At 51.2% G+C, this 18,099-nt stretch overlaps 1 protein-coding gene across 1 annotated transcript; it reads left to right on the top strand.

Moving 5' to 3' along the window:
- Positions 1–944: 944 nt before the first annotated feature.
- Positions 945–16,769, top strand: LOC140386551 (serine protease 1-like). Its single transcript, XM_072468973.1, has 5 exons — positions 945–1,001; positions 1,977–2,130; positions 7,964–8,223; positions 14,570–14,706; positions 16,533–16,769. The coding sequence occupies exons 1-5, from the start codon at positions 962–964 to the stop codon at positions 16,680–16,682; spliced, it is 741 nt and encodes a 246-aa protein (XP_072325074.1). The 5' UTR covers positions 945–961; the 3' UTR covers positions 16,683–16,769.
- Positions 16,770–18,099: the final 1,330 nt, after the last annotated feature.

Here is an 18,099-nt window from a genome sequence, read left to right on the forward strand (position 1 = left end):
TTGCCAGGGACCCGGGTTCAATTTTGACCTCGGGTGATTGTGTAGATTTTGCACTTTCTCCCCGTGTCTGCATGGGTTTCTTCCGGGTGCTCCGGTTTCCTCCCAAAGTCTAAAGGTGTGCAGGTTAGGTAGGGCTACGGAATTATGATAGGGTGTGGGGGGGGGGGGGGGGGGGAGAGTGGGCCTCAGTAGGGTGCTCATTCAGAAGCTCGTGCAGATTCGATGGGCTGAATGGCCTCCTTCTGCACTGTTGGGTTTCTATGGATTTTATTCTATGGAGAGTGGAGAGGGGAAAGCTCTGGTGGAAGGATGGACGACCAGGCAGACAGATTTAATGTGTTTGGGAAAACGATATGTGGGGAAATTTGACACAGCGAGTTGTTGTGATCCGGAGGTGCCGCCTGAAAGCGCGGTGGAAGCAGATTCTACAGGAACTTTCAAAAGGGGGAGTTGGAGAAATACTGGAAGGAGAAAATATTTCAAGAATATGGGGAGAGAGCACGTGGTGGGGTGGGTGGAGGCAGAGGTACTTGGCGACTAATTAGAGAGAGCCGGAATAGGAACGATGGGTCGAATGGCCTCCTCCGATGCTCTGTGATTCCATAACCTGACCTTGTCCCTGAACGTCAGATCGAATCCGGCCCTGGGCTAATGAGGGTGTCAGGAGAGGAGGCATCAGGAGGCAGCCTGGAGATTTCTGACCAAACTGCTTCCCTTGCACCGCAGTGTCACCATGGCTCCCTCTTCATCGAGTGTGAGAAGCCAACACTTGCTTGCAAATGACCCTCTGGCTGAATCGCCTGCGCTATCTCTTGACGAGAATTCCATCTGCTTCCAACACGGCAGGTGGATTTTCACAGCTGGGGGTTGGGAGGGGAGGTTGGGGTGGGCGGGACGGTAGAGGATAAATAGCCACCACCCCTGCCGCTGTTACTGGCCCCAATTTGTCTTTTGTGTCAGGATGAAGGGTTTCCTGCTCTCTCTGCTCCTGGTAGCTGTGGGTAAGCACGGATTATGTGTGCCAGCTATGTTCCCACTGGAGCGGGCCCATAAGTGACAGGATTTCCGGTTTTGGGAATGGCCTCTTTCTACACTGTAGGGCTTCTATGATTCTATGAGGGTACACCTACCTAGGTTGGGGTGCCAGGAAGGTTTATTTGATGGATTCCCGGGATGAGGGAGGTTGCCCGTGGGAGGAGGGATGGAGTGGAGTGGACTGACATCCACTGGAAAGGTGATCTCACTGAAACGTGAGTACTTAATCCTGAGAGGGTTTGACAGGGTGAAAGACACCACTCCATAGAAACCCTACAGTGCCGAAGGAGGCCGTTGGGCCCATCGAGTCTGCACTCGCCCTCTGAAAGGGCACCCCACTCATGCCCAATCCACCACCCTAGCCCCGTAACCCCACCGAACCTGCACTTCTTTGCACTCCAGTACACCCAGAGGAAACCCACGTAGAGAACAGGGAGAACATGCAAAATCCTCACAGTCACCCAAGTTCGGAATCAAACCCGGGTCTCTGGCGCTGCGAGGCAGCAGTGCTAACCACTGTGTCACTGCGATGCCTACGAGGTTTCTTTCACCCATTCCCCCACCCCCAACTGGAAAGTAAAACATTAAGACGCACGGTGGGGGTCAGGGTCAAAGCCTCGTGATAAATGGTCGGCTATTTTGGGCTGGGATGTGGAGAAATGTCTTCACTCAGACAGTGGTGAAACTTTGGAATTCCCCCTGTCCCCAGAGTGCTGTGGGTGCTCCGTCACTGAGTAGGGATTGATAGATTTATGACACGAAGCAATGGGGAAGGCAAGGTAGGCGAGTTAGAAGATCAGCCATGATCTTGTTGATAGGGGAGTAGGCCTCAGAGGCTAAATGGCCTCCTATTTCTCCTGGTCCATAAGTTCTTGTGTTCTCGACCTTTAAATGGCCCAATGCCTGCCTGGTAACTTGTGGAATGTATCTTTTAATTGCAGCTGCTGCAACTTCAGATGACAAGATTGTGGGGGGTTACGAATGCACCCCCCACAGTGTACCGTGGCAAGTCTCTCTGGACATGGGCTACCATGGCTGTGGGGGCTCTCTGATCAGCGACAGATGGGTCATTTCTGCGGCCCACTGCTGGTACACGTAAGTGAGTTTTATCTGCATGATTACTTCCAGCAGGTATTCCTTATTCGAACCCGCCACGTACATGGGGTAGCTCTCTCTCACTTCCCCTGCCTTCTCCCTGATGAGCTGCAGATTTTTCTTTCCAGATAATAATCCCAATTCTCTTTCCAGTTCCTCGATTGAACCTGCCTCCCCCACACTCTCAGGCGGTGCGTTCCCGATCCTAGCCACTCCCTGGGTGACAAAGTTTCCCCTCGTGTCCCCATTGCATCTTCCAAGAATCACCTTAAATCTGCGACCCCTCTGGTTCCCGATCCTTCCCCAATGGGAACAGTTTCTCTCTCTATCCCCTCTGTCCAGATTCCCCCTCCCCCACCTCGTGGTTGTAATCACCCCTATCAAATCTCCCTCTCCCCCTTCTCTTCACCCAAAGTAAGCAGTCCCAAATTCCCAAATTGATCCCAGTCACTGAAGTCCCCCATCCCCGGAATAAAAACTGGAAATCCTCAAAAGGTTTATCCAGCATTTTCTGTTTTTAATTTCTGGATTCCATCATCTGCAGTCATTTGCTTTTGTTCCTCTTCCCCAGAACCATTCTTGCAAATCTTTCTCTGTGCCCCACCCTCCTTTCCTCTCTCTCTCTAATGCCATCCATCCCTTCCTAAAGTGTGAAACCCTGACTGGACACAATGCTCCAGGGGAGGTTTTATATAGGTTTAACCTCCTTGTGAAGGCAGTTGCATAGCGGTTTTCTCACTCAATGCGTAATCCAGGGTAACGCTCTGGGGACCTGAGTTCAAGTTCCACCCCAACAGGTGGTATATGCAACTTGTATTAAATAAAAATCTGGAATTAAAAGTGTGGTGAATGTGTTGCTGTAACAATTCACCATGTACATATCTGTATTACGCTGTTGCCCATGTGGGCTCCACCTATGGACCATTGTAAGGTATTACCTATGATGGAGCATGTTGGGGCCTGTGTGGGCTCCGCCCCTGGCTCCACCCCTTGAGGGGAAGTATAAAGAGCAGTAGCCCTGTAGGCGCCTCTCACTAACAGACCAGTCGCAGGCAGGCACTGTTCTAGTTGATTGAAGCCACAGTTTACTTCTACTCCTGCTTTCGTGTGAATTGATGGTCTAATGATGACCATGAAACCAGATCTTCTCTTCGAAGACAATGGAGTTTTGAACAGCTCACTGTGTTTCTCAGGCCCTCCTCATGACGGCGGATTCACAGAGGTCCGCCTTATATGCTTGTCAGCAATGCTAGTCAAATGGTAAATATTGTCCCCAGGGCACCTGGGAGAATCCCCCCTCCCCCCTGATATACCCTCAATTATGACACGAGAGAGTGTACTCGTAAAACGAAGGCTTTATTAACCAGAGAACTTTGCCAGCCGGAGAGATGAGTGCTCACTGAGAGCCGCCCACAGGACACCACCTTATAAACAGCCTCTGGGAGGTGGAGCCGGAGGCGGAGTCCCCCTGGGTTCCAAACCCGGTCTTAAAGGAACATTACATGCATGATCTTAAAGGCACATTACCCATTCATCACCCCCCCCCCCCCCAACCACAGTGCACCGCACCCCCATCCCCCCATCCACAGCCCAGCTACTTCCGAGTGCTGACAACGGGATCTTGTGGACACAATTGTGAAAGGGGCCCCAGTTTATTATCTTGTCAGGAAGACAGCATTGATTACAGTGCAGCACTTCCTCACTACTGATCCTCTGACAGAGCAGCAATCCCTTAGTACTGACCCTCTGACAGTGCGGTACTTTCTCAATACTAATCCTGTGATAGAACAGCACTCCCTCAGTACTGACCCTCCGACAGTGCAGCATAACCTCAGTACTGATCCTCTGGCACTGCAACACTCCCTCAGTACTGACCCTCTGACAGTGTGGCACTCTCTCAATACTGACCATCCAACAGTGCAATGCTCCCTCAGTAGTGACCCTGTGGCAATGCAGCGCTCCCTCAATACTGACCCTCCAACAGTGCAGTGCTCCCTCAGTAGTGACCCTGTGGCAATGCAGCTATCCCTCAATAATGACCCTCCAACAGTGCGGCATTCCCCAGTCATGACAAGCTGACAGTGCAGCACTCCATCAGTGCTGACACGCCGACAGTTCAGCTCTCTTTCAGTATTGACCCTCTGAAAATGCACCTCACACACAGTACTGACCTTCCAACAGTGCAGGAGTCTCTCAGTACTGACCCTGTGCCAATGCAGTATTTGTTCAGTACTGAACCTCTGACAATAGAGCACTGCCTCAGTACTGAACCTCCATCAACGCAGTGCTCACTCAATACTGACCCTCTGACAGTGCAGCACTTCCTCAGCACTGACCCATCCAACAGTGCATCACTCCCTCAGTACTGACCCTCTGACAGTGCAGCGCTCCCTCAGCACTGACCCTCTGACAGTGCAGCACTCCCTCAGTACTTATCCTCTGATAGTGCAGCACTCCATCAGTACTGACCCTCTAACCAGGCTGCGCTCCCTCAGCACTGACCCTCTGACAGTGCATCACTCCCTCAGCACTGACCTTCTGACAGTGCAGCACTCCCTCAGTACTGACCCTCTGACAGTGGAGCACTCCCTCAGTACTGACCCTCTGACAGTGCAGCACTCTCTCAGTACTGACTCTCCAACAGTGCAGCACTCCATCAGCACTGATCCTCCGACAGTGCAGCATTCCCTCAATACTGGCCCTCTGACAGTGAACAAAGAACAAAGAAATGTACAGCACAGGAACAGGCCCTTCGGCCCTCCAAGCCCGTGCCGACCATGCTGCCCGACTAAACTACAATCTTCTACACTTCCTGGGTCCGTATCCTTCTATTCCCATCCTATTCATATATTTGTCAAGATGCCCCTTAAATGTCCCTATCGTCCCTGCCTCCACTACCTCCTCCGGTAGTGAGTTCCAGGCACCCACTACCCTCTGCGTAAAAAACTTGCCTCGTACATCTACTCTAAACCTTGCCCCTCTCACCTTAAACCTATGCCCCCTAGTAATTGATCCCTCTACCCTGGGGAAAAGCCTCTGACTATCCACTCTGTCTATGCCCCTCATAATTTTGTATACCTCAATCAGGTCTCCCCTCAACCTCCTTCGTTCCAGTGAGAACAAACCGAGTTTATTCAACCGCTCCTCATAGCTAATGCCCTCCATACCAGGCAACATTCTGGTAAATCTCTTCTGCACCCTCTCTAAAGCCTCCACATCCTTCTGGTAGTGTGGCGACCAGAATTGAACACTATACTCCAAGTGTGGCCTAACTAAGGTTCTATACAGCTGCAACATGACTTGCCAATTCTTATACTCAATGCCCCGGCCAATGAAGGCAAGCATGCCGTATGCCTTCTTGACTACCTTCTCCACCTGTGGTGCCCCTTTCAATGACCTGTGGACCTGTACTCCTAGATCTCTTTGACTTTCAATACTCTTGAGGGTTCTACCATTCACTGTATAATCCCTACCTGCATTAGACCTTCCAAAATGCATTACCTCACATTTGTCCAGATTAAACTCCATCTGCCATCTCTCCGCCCAAGTCTCCAGACAATCTAAATCCTGCTGTATCCTCCGACAGTCCTCATCGCTATCCGCAATTCCACCAACCTTTGTGTCGTCTGCAAACTTACTAATCAGACCAGTTACATTTTCCTCCAAATCATTTATATATACTACAAAGAGCAAAGCGCAAAGGTCCCAGCACTGATCCCTGTGGAACACCACTGGTCACAGCCCTCCAATTAGAAAAGCATCCCTCCATTGCTACTCTCTGCCTTCTATGGCCTAGCCAGTTCTGTATCCACCTTGCCAGCTCACCCCTGATCCCGTTTGACTTCACCTTTTGTACTAGTCTACCATGAGGGACCTTGTCAAAGGCCTTACTGAAGTCCATATAGACAACATCTACTGCCCTACCTGCATCAATCATCTTAGTGACCTCCTCAAAAAACTCTATCAAGTTAGTGAGACACGACCTCCCCTTCACAAAACCGTGCTGCCTCTCACTAATACGTCCATTTGCTTCCAAATGGGAGTAGATCCTGTCTCGAAGAATTCTCTCCAGTGCATCACTCTCTCAGTCCTGACCCTCTGACAGTGCAACTCACTCAATGCTGACCCTCTGACAGTGCAGCACTCCCTCAGGACTGACCCTCTGACAGTGCAGCACTCCCTCAGTAGTGACACCATGACAGTGCAGCTTTCCCTCAGGACTTACACCATGACAGTGCAGCACCCGCTCAGTACCAATACCAGAGAGAGTTGATATGGACTGAATGGCACTCTGTTTAGAGAGTCCTGAGAGTTCATTTATAGGTTTGTAAATTTTGAAGATGGTTGGATATGCTGACAAAGGGGGTCACAATGCATGAGCGTTTCTGGGGCATCCTAAATAGAGACTGCAAGCCCTCAAGGTTGGAAATAATAGGGATCGAGGGATGAGGGGATTTTAGTTCCAATGTTCAGCTTGGAGAAGCCTGGGGTTGTTGTTGGAGATTGTGTGATGATTTGATAGAGATGGACAAGATAGTGACAAGTTTAGATAAGGTAGACAAAGCGACGCTGATCCCATTAACAGGGCCCAGGTGGTCACAGATTGAAGGTTTCGGGAAGGGGGTGGTTGGGATTTGAGGTAGAATGAATTTCACTCAGCCAAAGCACCTGGAACGTGCCCCACATGAGGGTTGGGGCAGGGGAGTGGGGAGCTGAGGTAGTGGAGACGGTGAACGATTTCAAAAGGAAATTGGAGTGGATTTTGATGGTGTAAAGGATGGGTTAATTTTGCTCGCTGTCTGGATACTTGGCAGTCTTCCAGGGCAAGGAATTTTCCAGAACACGTCCAGATCAGGCATTCTCATGTATCTTGCTGACTTTCCCAACTGCTTATCTTATCTATTAGACTTATTTACTCCCCCGTATAAATATCAGGCCTTTTGCTCATTTGTTTAACTTCACCTCGGACCTGAGTCACGACAGGTGTCAAGAGCGTAATCTCGCAGCTGCCTTCGACCCCAGGGTCCCGACAAGCAGATGGGCGAGAGATTCTTGTGTTATTTTCCTGTTTTATATTCTTTTTATATTATATTCTTTTATCATATTATTCTTATCAGTAGAGTAGACAAACGTCTGTCGTTGTTCTCTTAATCACATTGTGGCCGAATCACAAAGAACCCTTGGAGCAAACCAAGACAGGTGGAAACAAAGTATCAGAGATACCAGGATAGAGCGGGGGGAATGGGATTGACTGGTGTACAGAGGGACAGCACGAACTCGACGGACTGAACGGCCTCCTCCCATGTCGTAAGAATCCATTACGAGTTCAGGTCTTCTGTATGGGGCTTGAACCCATGACCTTCTGATTCGGACTTTACCACTTTGCTCCTGAAACATATGCATTCAGGGGATGTGGGCGTGACTGGCTAGGCCCAGCATGTGGTGTCCATCCCTAATTGCCCCTTGAGACCTTTCTTTTTGAACCACTACAGTCGCTGTGGTGTAGGTACACCCACAGAGCTGTTAGGAAGGGAGTTCCAGGGTTTTGACCCAGCCATAGTGAAGGAATGGTCGATATAATTGCAAGTCAGGGAGGTGAGTAACTTGGAGATGAGCTTCCAGGTGGTGGTGCTGCCAGGTACCTGCTGATCCTGTCCTTATAGATGGTAGATGTTGTGGGTTTGTAGAGAGATGGTGAGCTGATGGGAGGGAGGATACTGATGGAGGACGAGCTCTCTGCCCCTATTTGGAATGTTTAAAGGGAACTGGAGGCGGATCTTGGTCGGGATTCTTGTGTGAAATGACATGTAACACACTGGCCTTTTCCTCACAGTCCCAGTTATCTCAAAGTTCTGCTCGGAGCACACAGCCTGACGGGGCAGACAGGCTCTGAGCAGCTCGTGAGCGTGGAGAGCATCTACTGGAACCAGAAGTATGATTACCAAACCTTGGACAATGACATCATGCTGGTTAAACTCGCTCGGTCGGTCAGGATGACTGATTCGATCAGACCAGTACCACTCCCAACTGAATGTCCGCTCCCCTACACCCAGTGCGTCGTCTCCGGATGGGGCAATATCTACTCCGATCATGGTAGGTGCATCTATTCCAGCTACTCTCTCATTTCAGTTAGACAGAGGGGTCACCGGAGGATGTGATGATCAAAGTCCTGTCAGCACTGGGACGCTATCAGAGCAATGTCCCAAAGACACCTCAGCACAAACCTGTGGGGTACCTGTCCTGGGATGTGTTTGATGGGGGCAGAGTAGAGGGAGCTTTACTCTGTATCTAACCCCGTGCTGTACCTGTCCTGGGAGTGTTTGATGGGGACAGTGTAGAGGGAGCTTTACTCTGTATCTAACTCCGTGCTGTACCTGCCCTGGGAGTGTTTGATGGGGACAGTGTAGAGGGAGCTTTACTCTGTATCTAACCCCGTGCTGTACCTGTCCTGGGAGTGTTTGATGGGGACAGTGTAGAGGGAGCTTTACTCTGTATCTAACTCCGTGCTGTACCTGACCTGGGAGTATTTGATGGGGACAGTGTAGAGGGAGCTTTACTCTGTATCTAACCCCGTGCTGTACCTGTCCTGGGAGTGTTTGATGGGGACAGTGTAGAGGGAGCTTTACTCTGTATCTAACCCCGTGCTGTACCTGTCCTGGGAGTGTTTGATGGGGACAGTGGAGAGGGAGCTTTACTCTGTATCTAACCCCGTGCTGTAACTGTCCTGGGAGTGTTTGATGGGGGCAGAGTAGAGGGAGCTTTACTCTGTATCTAACCCCGTGCTGTACCTGTCCTGGGAGTGTTTGATGGGAACAGTGTAGAGGGAGCTTTACTCTGTATCTAACCCCGTGCTGTAACTGTCCTGGGAGTGTTTGATGGGAACAGTGTAGAGGGAGCTTTACTCTGTATCTAACCCCGTGCTGTCACTGTCCTGGTAGTGTTTGATGGGAACAGTGTAGAGGGAGCTTTACTCTGTATCTAATCCTGTGCTGTAACTGTCCTGGGAGTGTTTGATGGGAACAGTGTAGAGGGAGCTTTACTCTGTATCTAACCCCGTGCTGTACCTGTCCTGGGAGTGTTTGATGGGGACAGTGTAGTGGGAGCTTTACTCTGTGTCTAACCCCGTGCTGTACCTGTCCTGGGAGTGTTTGATGGCGACAGTGTAGAGGGAGCTTTACTCTGTATCTAACCCCGTGCTGTAACTGTCCTGGGAGTGTTTGATGGGAACAGTGTAGAGGGAGCTTTACTCTGTATCTAACCCCGTGCTGTAACTGTCCTGGGAGTGTTTGATGGGAACAGTGTAGAGGGAGCTTTACTCTGTATCTAATCCTGTGCTGTACCTGTCCTGGGAGTGTTTGATGGGAACAGTGTAGAGGGAGCTTTACTCTGTATCTAACCCTGTGCTGTACCTGTCCTGGGAGTGTTTGATGGGAACAGTGTAGAGGGAGCTTTACTCTGTATCTAACCCCGTGCTGTACCTGTCCTGGGAGAGTTTGATGGGAACAGTGTAGAGGGAGCTTTATTCTGTATCTAACCCCGTGCTGTACCTGTCCTGGGAGTGTTTGATGGGGACAGTGTAGAGGGAGCTTTACTCTGTATCTAATCCTGTTCTGTACCTGTCCTGGGAGTGTTTGATGGGGACCTGGTAGTGGGAGCTTTACTCTGTATCTAACCCTGTGCTGTACCTGTCCTGGGAGTGTTTGATGGGGACAGTGTAGAGGGAGCTTTACTCTGTATCCAACCCCGTGCTGTACCTGTCCTGGGAATGTTTGATGGGGACAGTGTAGAGGGAGCTTTACCCTGTATCTAACCCCGTGCTGTACCTGTCCTGGGAGTGTTTGATGGGGACAGTGTAAAGGGAGCTTTACTCTATATCTAACCCCATGCTGTACCTATCCTGGGACTGTTTGATGGGAACTGTGTAGAGGGAGCTTTACTCTGCATCTAACTGTGGTAACCACTGTTGCACCTATATTAGGTGATGTAAGGTAGGACCTATGCTACAGGTTCGCCGGAAGTCCCTGCCTGCTGGCTCCGCCCAGTAGGCGGAGTATAAATATGCGTGTCCTCCATTCAGCAGCCATTTCGCCAGCTGCTGTGGGAGGCCACACATCTTGGAGCAATAAAGCTTCAGTTGTATCCAACTCTAGTCTTTGTTCAATTGATCGTGCATCAATTTATTTCTCTAAGCTTTTCTAAAAGATGGACCTCCGTATCAAGCCAGATTGCCTACAGTTGGATCCGCAATCAAGCGATGCCAAAAGGGACTTTAATCACTGGCTAGCTTGCTTCGAGGCGTACATCAACTAAGTGACCACCCCTGTTCCGGAGGCTCAGAAGATACAGATCCTGCACTCAAGGTGGAGCTCCACAGTGTTTCCGCTGATCCAGGACTCCCCGAACTACGCTGACGCCATGGCGCTTCTCAAAGAAAACTACGCACAGAAGACGAACACGCTCTTCGCCAGGCGCATACTCGCCACTCGCTCTCAACTCCCTGGTGAGTCCAAGAAAACTTCTGGCGGGCCCTAATCCCACTCGTCCGGGACTGTGACTGAACATTCAAACCTCCTTATGCGGGACGCGTTCTTAACGAGGATTGGGTCGGACCTCATACGCCAGCGACTGTTAGAAGGGCCATGCTCGATCTAGCTGAGACAAAGAAGCTAGCGCTCTCTATGACGGTCGCCTCACGTAACATTCAGGCCTACCCCACGAGCCGCGCGGCCCACCTCTCCTACGCATCGTGGACCCCACAGACGGCCGCCCCAGCGGGGGCCTTACCCAGCCAGTACGCCTGCGCTGCGCGCCAACCCGCGCACCCCTGGGGTCCCCGATGTTACTTCTGTGGCCAGCAGAAACACCCTCGCCAACGCCGCCCGGCCCGCGCTGCCCTTTGCAAGGCTTGCGGCAAAAAGGGGCACTTCGCCGCGGTGTGCCAGGCCCGCGCAGAGGCCGCTATCGCCCGCACCCCCCTAGTCTACACACAATGGGTGCCGCATCTTCATCTCCCCAGACCACGCGCGGCCAGTGGGCGCCGCCATCTTCTCGCCCTCAGTCCATGTGCAGCCCATGGGCGCCAACATCTTGTCTACCGCAGGATCTTCAGGTGCCGCCATCTTGTCTGCCCCACGGGACATGGACACCAACATCCTTCCAGGACCTGGGCCCCCCGGGCTCCCCATCATCCGACGCCAGCGACAACCGACCACGACTCGCCTCAGTGACGATCGACCAGTCTCCTCCACACAACCTGGCCACCGCATCGACCAGCGTGAAAATCAACGGCCACCTCTTGCCTGCTGGACTCCGGGAGCACCGAAAGTTTCATACACTTGGATACTGTAAGGCGCTGCTCCCTCGCGGTACACCCCGCCAACCAAAGAATCTCCCTGGCCTCCGGATCCCATTCCATCATGATCCGGGGGTACTGTACGGTCACACTCACGGTCCAGGGAGTAGAATTCATAGGCTTCCGCCTCTACGTCCTCCCTAACCTCTGCGCTGCTCTACTACAAGGCCTGGACTTCCAGTACAATCTCCAGAGCCTCGCCCTCAAATTCGGCGGGTCCCCACCACCCCTCACTGTATGCGGCCTCACGACCCTAAAGGTCGATCCGCCTTCTCTCTTCGCAAATCTAACCCCGGATTGCAAACCCGTTGCCACCAGGAGCAGACGGTACAGCACCCAGGGCAGGACCTTTCTCAGGTCCGAGGTCCAGCGGCTGCTTCGGGAAGGCATCATCGAGGCCAGCAACAGCCCCTGGAAGCCCAAGTTGTCGTCGTTAAAACTGGGGAGAAACACAGAATGGTCGTGGACTACAGCCAGACCATCAATCGGTACACGCAGCTCGACGCGTATCCCCTCCCACGCATATCTGATATGGTCAATCAGATTGCACAGTACCGGGTCTTCTCAACGGTGGACCTCAAATCCGCCTACCACCAGCTCCCCATTCGTAAATCGGACCGCCCATACACTGCCTTCGAGGCAGACGGTCGTCTCTATCACTTCCTCAGGGTTCCCTTCGGCGTCACCAATGGGGTCTCGGTCTTCCAAAGGGCGGTAGACCGAATGGTTGACCGGTACGGTTTGCGGGCCACCTTCCCGTACCTAGACAACATCACCATCTGCGGCCATTGCCAGCAGGACCACAATGCCAACCTTGCCAAATTTCTCCACACCGCTACTCTCCTAAACCTCACCTATAACAAGGAGAAGTACACGACCCGCTGAGCCATACTTGGCTATGTGGTCCAGAACGGAGTTCTGGGGCCCGATCCCGACCGAATGCGCCCCCTCATGGAGCTCCCCCTTCCCCACTGCCCCAAGGCCCTCAACCGCCGCCTGGGGTTATTCTCGTACTACGCCCAGTGGGACCCAAACTATGCGGACAAGGCTCGCCCACTCATCCAGTCCACAAACTTTCCCCTGGTGGATGAGGCACAACAGGCCTTCGCCCGTATCAGAGCCGATATCGCCAAGGCCGGGATGCACGCAGTAGACGAGACACTGCCCTTTCAAGTAGAGAGCGACGCATCGGATATCGCCCTAGCCGCCACCCTCAATCAGGCAGGCAGACCCATGGCATTCTTCTCCCGCACACTTCCTGCCTCAGAAATTCAGCACTCCTCCGTCGAAAAAGAGGCCCAAGCCATCGTTGAAGCTGTGCAGCATTGGAGGCATTACCTGGCCGGCAGGAGATTCACCCTCCTCACTGACCAACGGTCGGTAGCCTTCATGTTCAATAACACACAGCAGTGCAAGATCAAAAACGATAAAATCTTGCAGTGGAGGATCGAGCTCTCCAACTATAACTACGAGATTTTGTATCGCCCCGGCAAACTCAACGAGCCCCCAGGCGCCCTATACCCAGGTACATGTGCCAGCGCACAAGTGGACCAACTCCGGGCCCTACACGACAACCTTTGTCACCCGGGAGTCACTCGATTGTACCACCTGGTCAAAGCTCGCAATCTGCCCTCCTCCGTCGAGGAAGTAAGGACAGTCACCAGGGACTGCCAGGTCTGTGCGGAGTGCAAGCCGCACTTCTACTGGCCGGACCGTGCGCCTCAGCGTAGATTTCAAAGGGCCCCTCCCCTCCACCGACCGAAACACGTGTTTCCTCAGTGTGGTCGATGAGTACTCCAGATTCCCCTTTGCCATCCCATGCCCCGATATGACGTCTGCCACCATCATCAAAGCCCTAAACACTATCTTCGCTCTGTTCAGTTTCCCCGCCTACATCCACAGTGACAGGGGATCCTCATTCATGGGCGATGAGCTGCGTCAGTTTCTGCTCAGCAGGGGTATCGCCTCCAGCAGGACGACCAGCTATAATCTCCAGAGAAACGGACAAGTAGAACGGGACGATATGGAGGGCCGTCCAACTGGCCCTATGGTCCAGGAACCTCCCAGTCTCCCGCTGGCAGGAGGTCCTCCCTGATGCACTCCACTCCATTCGGTCACTGCTGTGCACCGCCACTAACAACACACCCCATGAACGTCTTTTTGCCTTTCCCAGGCAGTCCACATCCGGGATGTCGCTCCCGAATTGGCTCGCGGCTCCAGGACCGGTCCTGCTCCGTAGGCACGTCCGATTCCACAAGGCGTACCCGTTGGTGGAGAGGGTGCAATTGCTCCATGCAAACCCCCAGTATGCCTACGTGGCGTACCCCGACGGCCGCCAGGATACTGTCTCCCTCAGGGACCTGGCACCAGCAGGTTCCACACACACACACACCCCTCCGGCCTGGCGCCACCCCCCCCCCCCCCCTCCCCCTGCTCTCCCAGCATTAACCCCACCAGGACCATCCCCTTCCCCTGCCCACGCCTGAGGATGAAGAGGATTTCGGCATGCTCCCGGAGTCACCGAACATCGGGCCAGCATCGACATCGCCGCCACCACTACGTCGCTCCCAGCGGAACATCAAGGCCCCGGACCGGTAAACCTCTAACTGGTCCGTGGGACTTCAAAAGACATTTTTTTTCTGCTCAAATGCTGTAAATGTAGATTCATTGCTGTATATAGTTCTCCACCACCCCGGCCGGACTCAATTTTAACAGGGGGTGAATGTGGTAAACCACTGTTGCACCTGTATTAGTTGATGTAAGGTAGGACCTGTACTACAGGTTCGCCGGTAGTCCCTGCCTGCTGGCTCCGCCCAGTAGGCGGAGTATAAATATGCATGTCCTCCATTCAGCAGCCATTTCACCAGCTGCTGTGGGAGGCCACACATCTTAGAGCAATAAAGCCTCAGTTGTATCCAACTCTAGTCTTTGTTGAATTGATCGTGCCTTAATAACCCCGTGCTGTACCTGTCCTGGGACTGTTTGATGGAGACAGAGTGAGAATGGGTTGTGTGTGGACCGAAGTTGAAGGAAAGGTGCTGGGTCTCTGCCATGTATAATGGAGAATTTTTGTTTTTCTCTCTGAAGTGTTCATGCCAGATGCTCTCCGTTGTGTGAAGGTGCCATTGATGAGTGACATTGAGTGTAACTATGCCTACCCTGGACTTATCACCAGCAACATGATCTGTGCTGGTTACATGGAGGGTGGAAAAGATGCTTGCAATGTAGGTACCATTATTCCAGGAATGACTTTCCATTCTTTATTCGCAAATAACCCGTGGCATTGCTCCTTATTCGAGCACACCCTATCCTATCAAATTCACATAAAGGGACTTGAGAAACTACTTATGTTCCTATAGCACCTCTCACAATGCAATTGCTCTTCTAATATCAATCTGTGTACAATGAGATTGCACGAACAGCAGCGGGATAACGACCCCTGTCAACCACTGTTCAGTAAATTTGCTTGAGGAATGATTACTGGCCTGGAATTATGGGGCTCAAGCCTCTAAGTTGGGGATCGACATCACGGTCTGTTGACTCCGGGTCGAGAGCGGCCTAACCACTCAGACAGGGCTGCAAAATACTCTGTGATACAGTGCGATTTCTCGACAGCAATGACATCCTTGTCCACTCCCCATAGATATCATAATGTGCTTCCAGCAAATGGGGATTTTCCAGTTACTATTCCTGATCTCCATTTCAATTTTGGTCTCTTGTGTAACCCCCTATTCCCATATCTTCACCATTGGGGTCTGTGCCTTTAATTGTCTAGGGCCCTGTAATATTTCCTTATGTGGCTGGGGTCAATTTTTGTTTGATAATCATTCCCGTAAAGCACCTTGGGATATTTTGCTATGTTAAAGATCATAGAATCATCAAATAATTCCTACAGTGCAGAAGGAGACCATTCGGCCCATCGGGTCTGCAGAGAACCTTCAAAAGAGCACACCACCCATGTCCACACCCCCACCAACACCACCCTACCCTGGTAACCCCACTTAACGTGCACATCCCTGGACACTAAGGGGCAATTTAGCATGGCCAATCCACATAACCTGCACATCTTTGGACTAAAGGTACTATATAAATGCAAACCATTTGTTGTAAATAGAAATGGCATTACAAACGCAAAGTGGCAGACAGTTCCAAAATGGTGGACAATTTTAAAATGGTGGACAATTCCAAAATGGTGGACAAGGTTAGCACAGTGGTTAGCACGGCTGCCTCACAGCGCCAGGCACCCGGGTTCAATTCCGACCTTGGGAAACTGTCTACGTGGAGTTTTCACTTTCTCCCCGTGTCTGTGTGGGTTTCCTCCGGGTGCTCCGTTTTCCTCCCACAGTCCAAAGATGTGCAGGTTAGGTGAATTGATAAATTGCCTCTTAGGGTGGGGTTTACAGGAATAGGTTGACAATTCTAAAATAGTGGATAATTTGAAAATGCAGCCTATTATAGAAAATGGTGAATCCTTTGATGCTAAATAATGCTCGCAGCTGCAATTTGAACGTGCAATTTTCTGCACTGTTGCTCCATTTAAGGCCTATACCCCGTCCCCCTCAATACTCTTACAATAATAACCTTTATTAGTGTCACAATTGGGCTTACATCAACACCGCAATGAAAATCCCCTCGTCGCCACACTACAGTGCCTGTTCAGGTACACTGAGGGAAAATTCAGAATGTCCAATGCACCTAACAAAATAGGGATAAAAGAAAACTGAGAATAGTTAACTGTCAAATGATACATTGGGTTGATTTACATAAAGATCAAAATCAGTGTCGAGCATCCTTCTTACCATGGCACATCGGAAATGTTCTCTCACACACCTGCCGGAATGTAGTGTTACATTCATAGAAGAGGATTGAACAACTAACAAACTAGAGTTATACTGCTGGCTGTGTAGTGACGCGAGCCATAAAGCGATCATTCATTCGTCCCTTCCCTTCCGCTGTATAAATGGATATGCTTCCATCCCAAACGCTCCATGTTCATATCCCTTTCCCTGAAACACTTATTGTTCAATTGCCTTCTTAATTGCTACCACAGGGAGACTCCGGCGGACCTTTGGTGTGTGACGGTATTCTCCAAGGTATTGTGTCATGGGGACGGGGATGTGCGTTGGCAGACTCTCCTGGTGTGTACACAAAGGTATGCGCACTCCTGCCCTGGATCAATGAAATCATGGCTACAAAGTGAGATTGTCTTCAGTCAACCTTGTCACCAACATGGACACACAACTGTACTGACCTGCTCTCCAATCAATAAAAATTCACTTGGAGTTCACTTCTGTCTCTTCTCCTTTCTTCATATTGGTGCCCCTAACAAGGACACATTCACACACGCAAGCTCACACACACACTCACACACATGTGACACTCTCACACACACACATTCACACTCACACACACACACTATCGCACACACTCACACACACACACACACACACTCACATGCACTCACTCAAACTCACACTCACATGCTCACACTCACACACACAGACTCACACACTCACTCAATCTCACACACTCACACACACAGACTTCAACACACTCCCACACACACCCACTCACACACACTGACTCGCTTACACAAGCTCACATGCACTCACTCAAACTTACACTCACATGCTCACACTCACACACAAAGATTCACTCACACACACACTCACTCAAACTCACACTCACACACACTCTCACCCACCACCACTCACACACACACTCACACAACACACTCACACATATTTTCACACACACTGCACGCACACCCACACAAAAGCATACATACCCACATGCACACACACGCACAATACACACACACAACACACATGCACTCACATACTCATACAGACACACACTCACATGCAAAGTCACACAGACACACACTCTCACATCAGACACACAGACACACACTCTCACATCAGACACAAACACACACACAAACACACATACCCGCATGCACTCACACCCACACACCCTCACAAGCACACACTCACACTCAGACACAAACACTAACACACACACAAACAACTTATCAACATGCACTCACATCCACACACCTTCATACACACAGACGCACACACACTCAGACACAAACACTAACACACACACAAGCACACATACCAACATGCACCCACACACTCTCACACAAACACAGGCACACATATGGTTCATAAAAGGTTCACATGGATGAACCCTGGTATGGAGGGATTGTCTTATGAGCAAACGGAAACAGATTGGAACTCTACTCATTAGAATTTAGAAAGGTAAGAGATGATCTCATTGAAACATATTCTTATGGGGCTTCACAGGGTAATTGCTGACGTTTCCCCTCATGGGAGCGTCTAGGACCAGAGGGCATCGTCTCAGAATAAAGGGAAGGATGTAGAGCCGGAAGTTGCTGAACTCTACGCCCTGGACGCTGAGGGTGGCGGTGCGGTACCCCCGGATCTCCACGGAATGGGATCCGGAGGCCAGGGAGATTCGTTGGGTAACGGGGTGTACCGCGAGGGAGCAGCGCCTTATTGTATTGGGGTGGATGAAGCTCTCTGGGCCGCCGGAGTCGAGAACGCAAGATGTCTTGTTAGGCAGCACTTGGAGTATAGTGTTCAATTCTG

This window comes from Scyliorhinus torazame, chromosome 12 (assembly GCF_047496885.1).
Source record: "Scyliorhinus torazame isolate Kashiwa2021f chromosome 12, sScyTor2.1, whole genome shotgun sequence".
In the NCBI taxonomy this organism is placed as follows: Eukaryota; Metazoa; Chordata; class Chondrichthyes; order Carcharhiniformes; family Scyliorhinidae; genus Scyliorhinus; species Scyliorhinus torazame.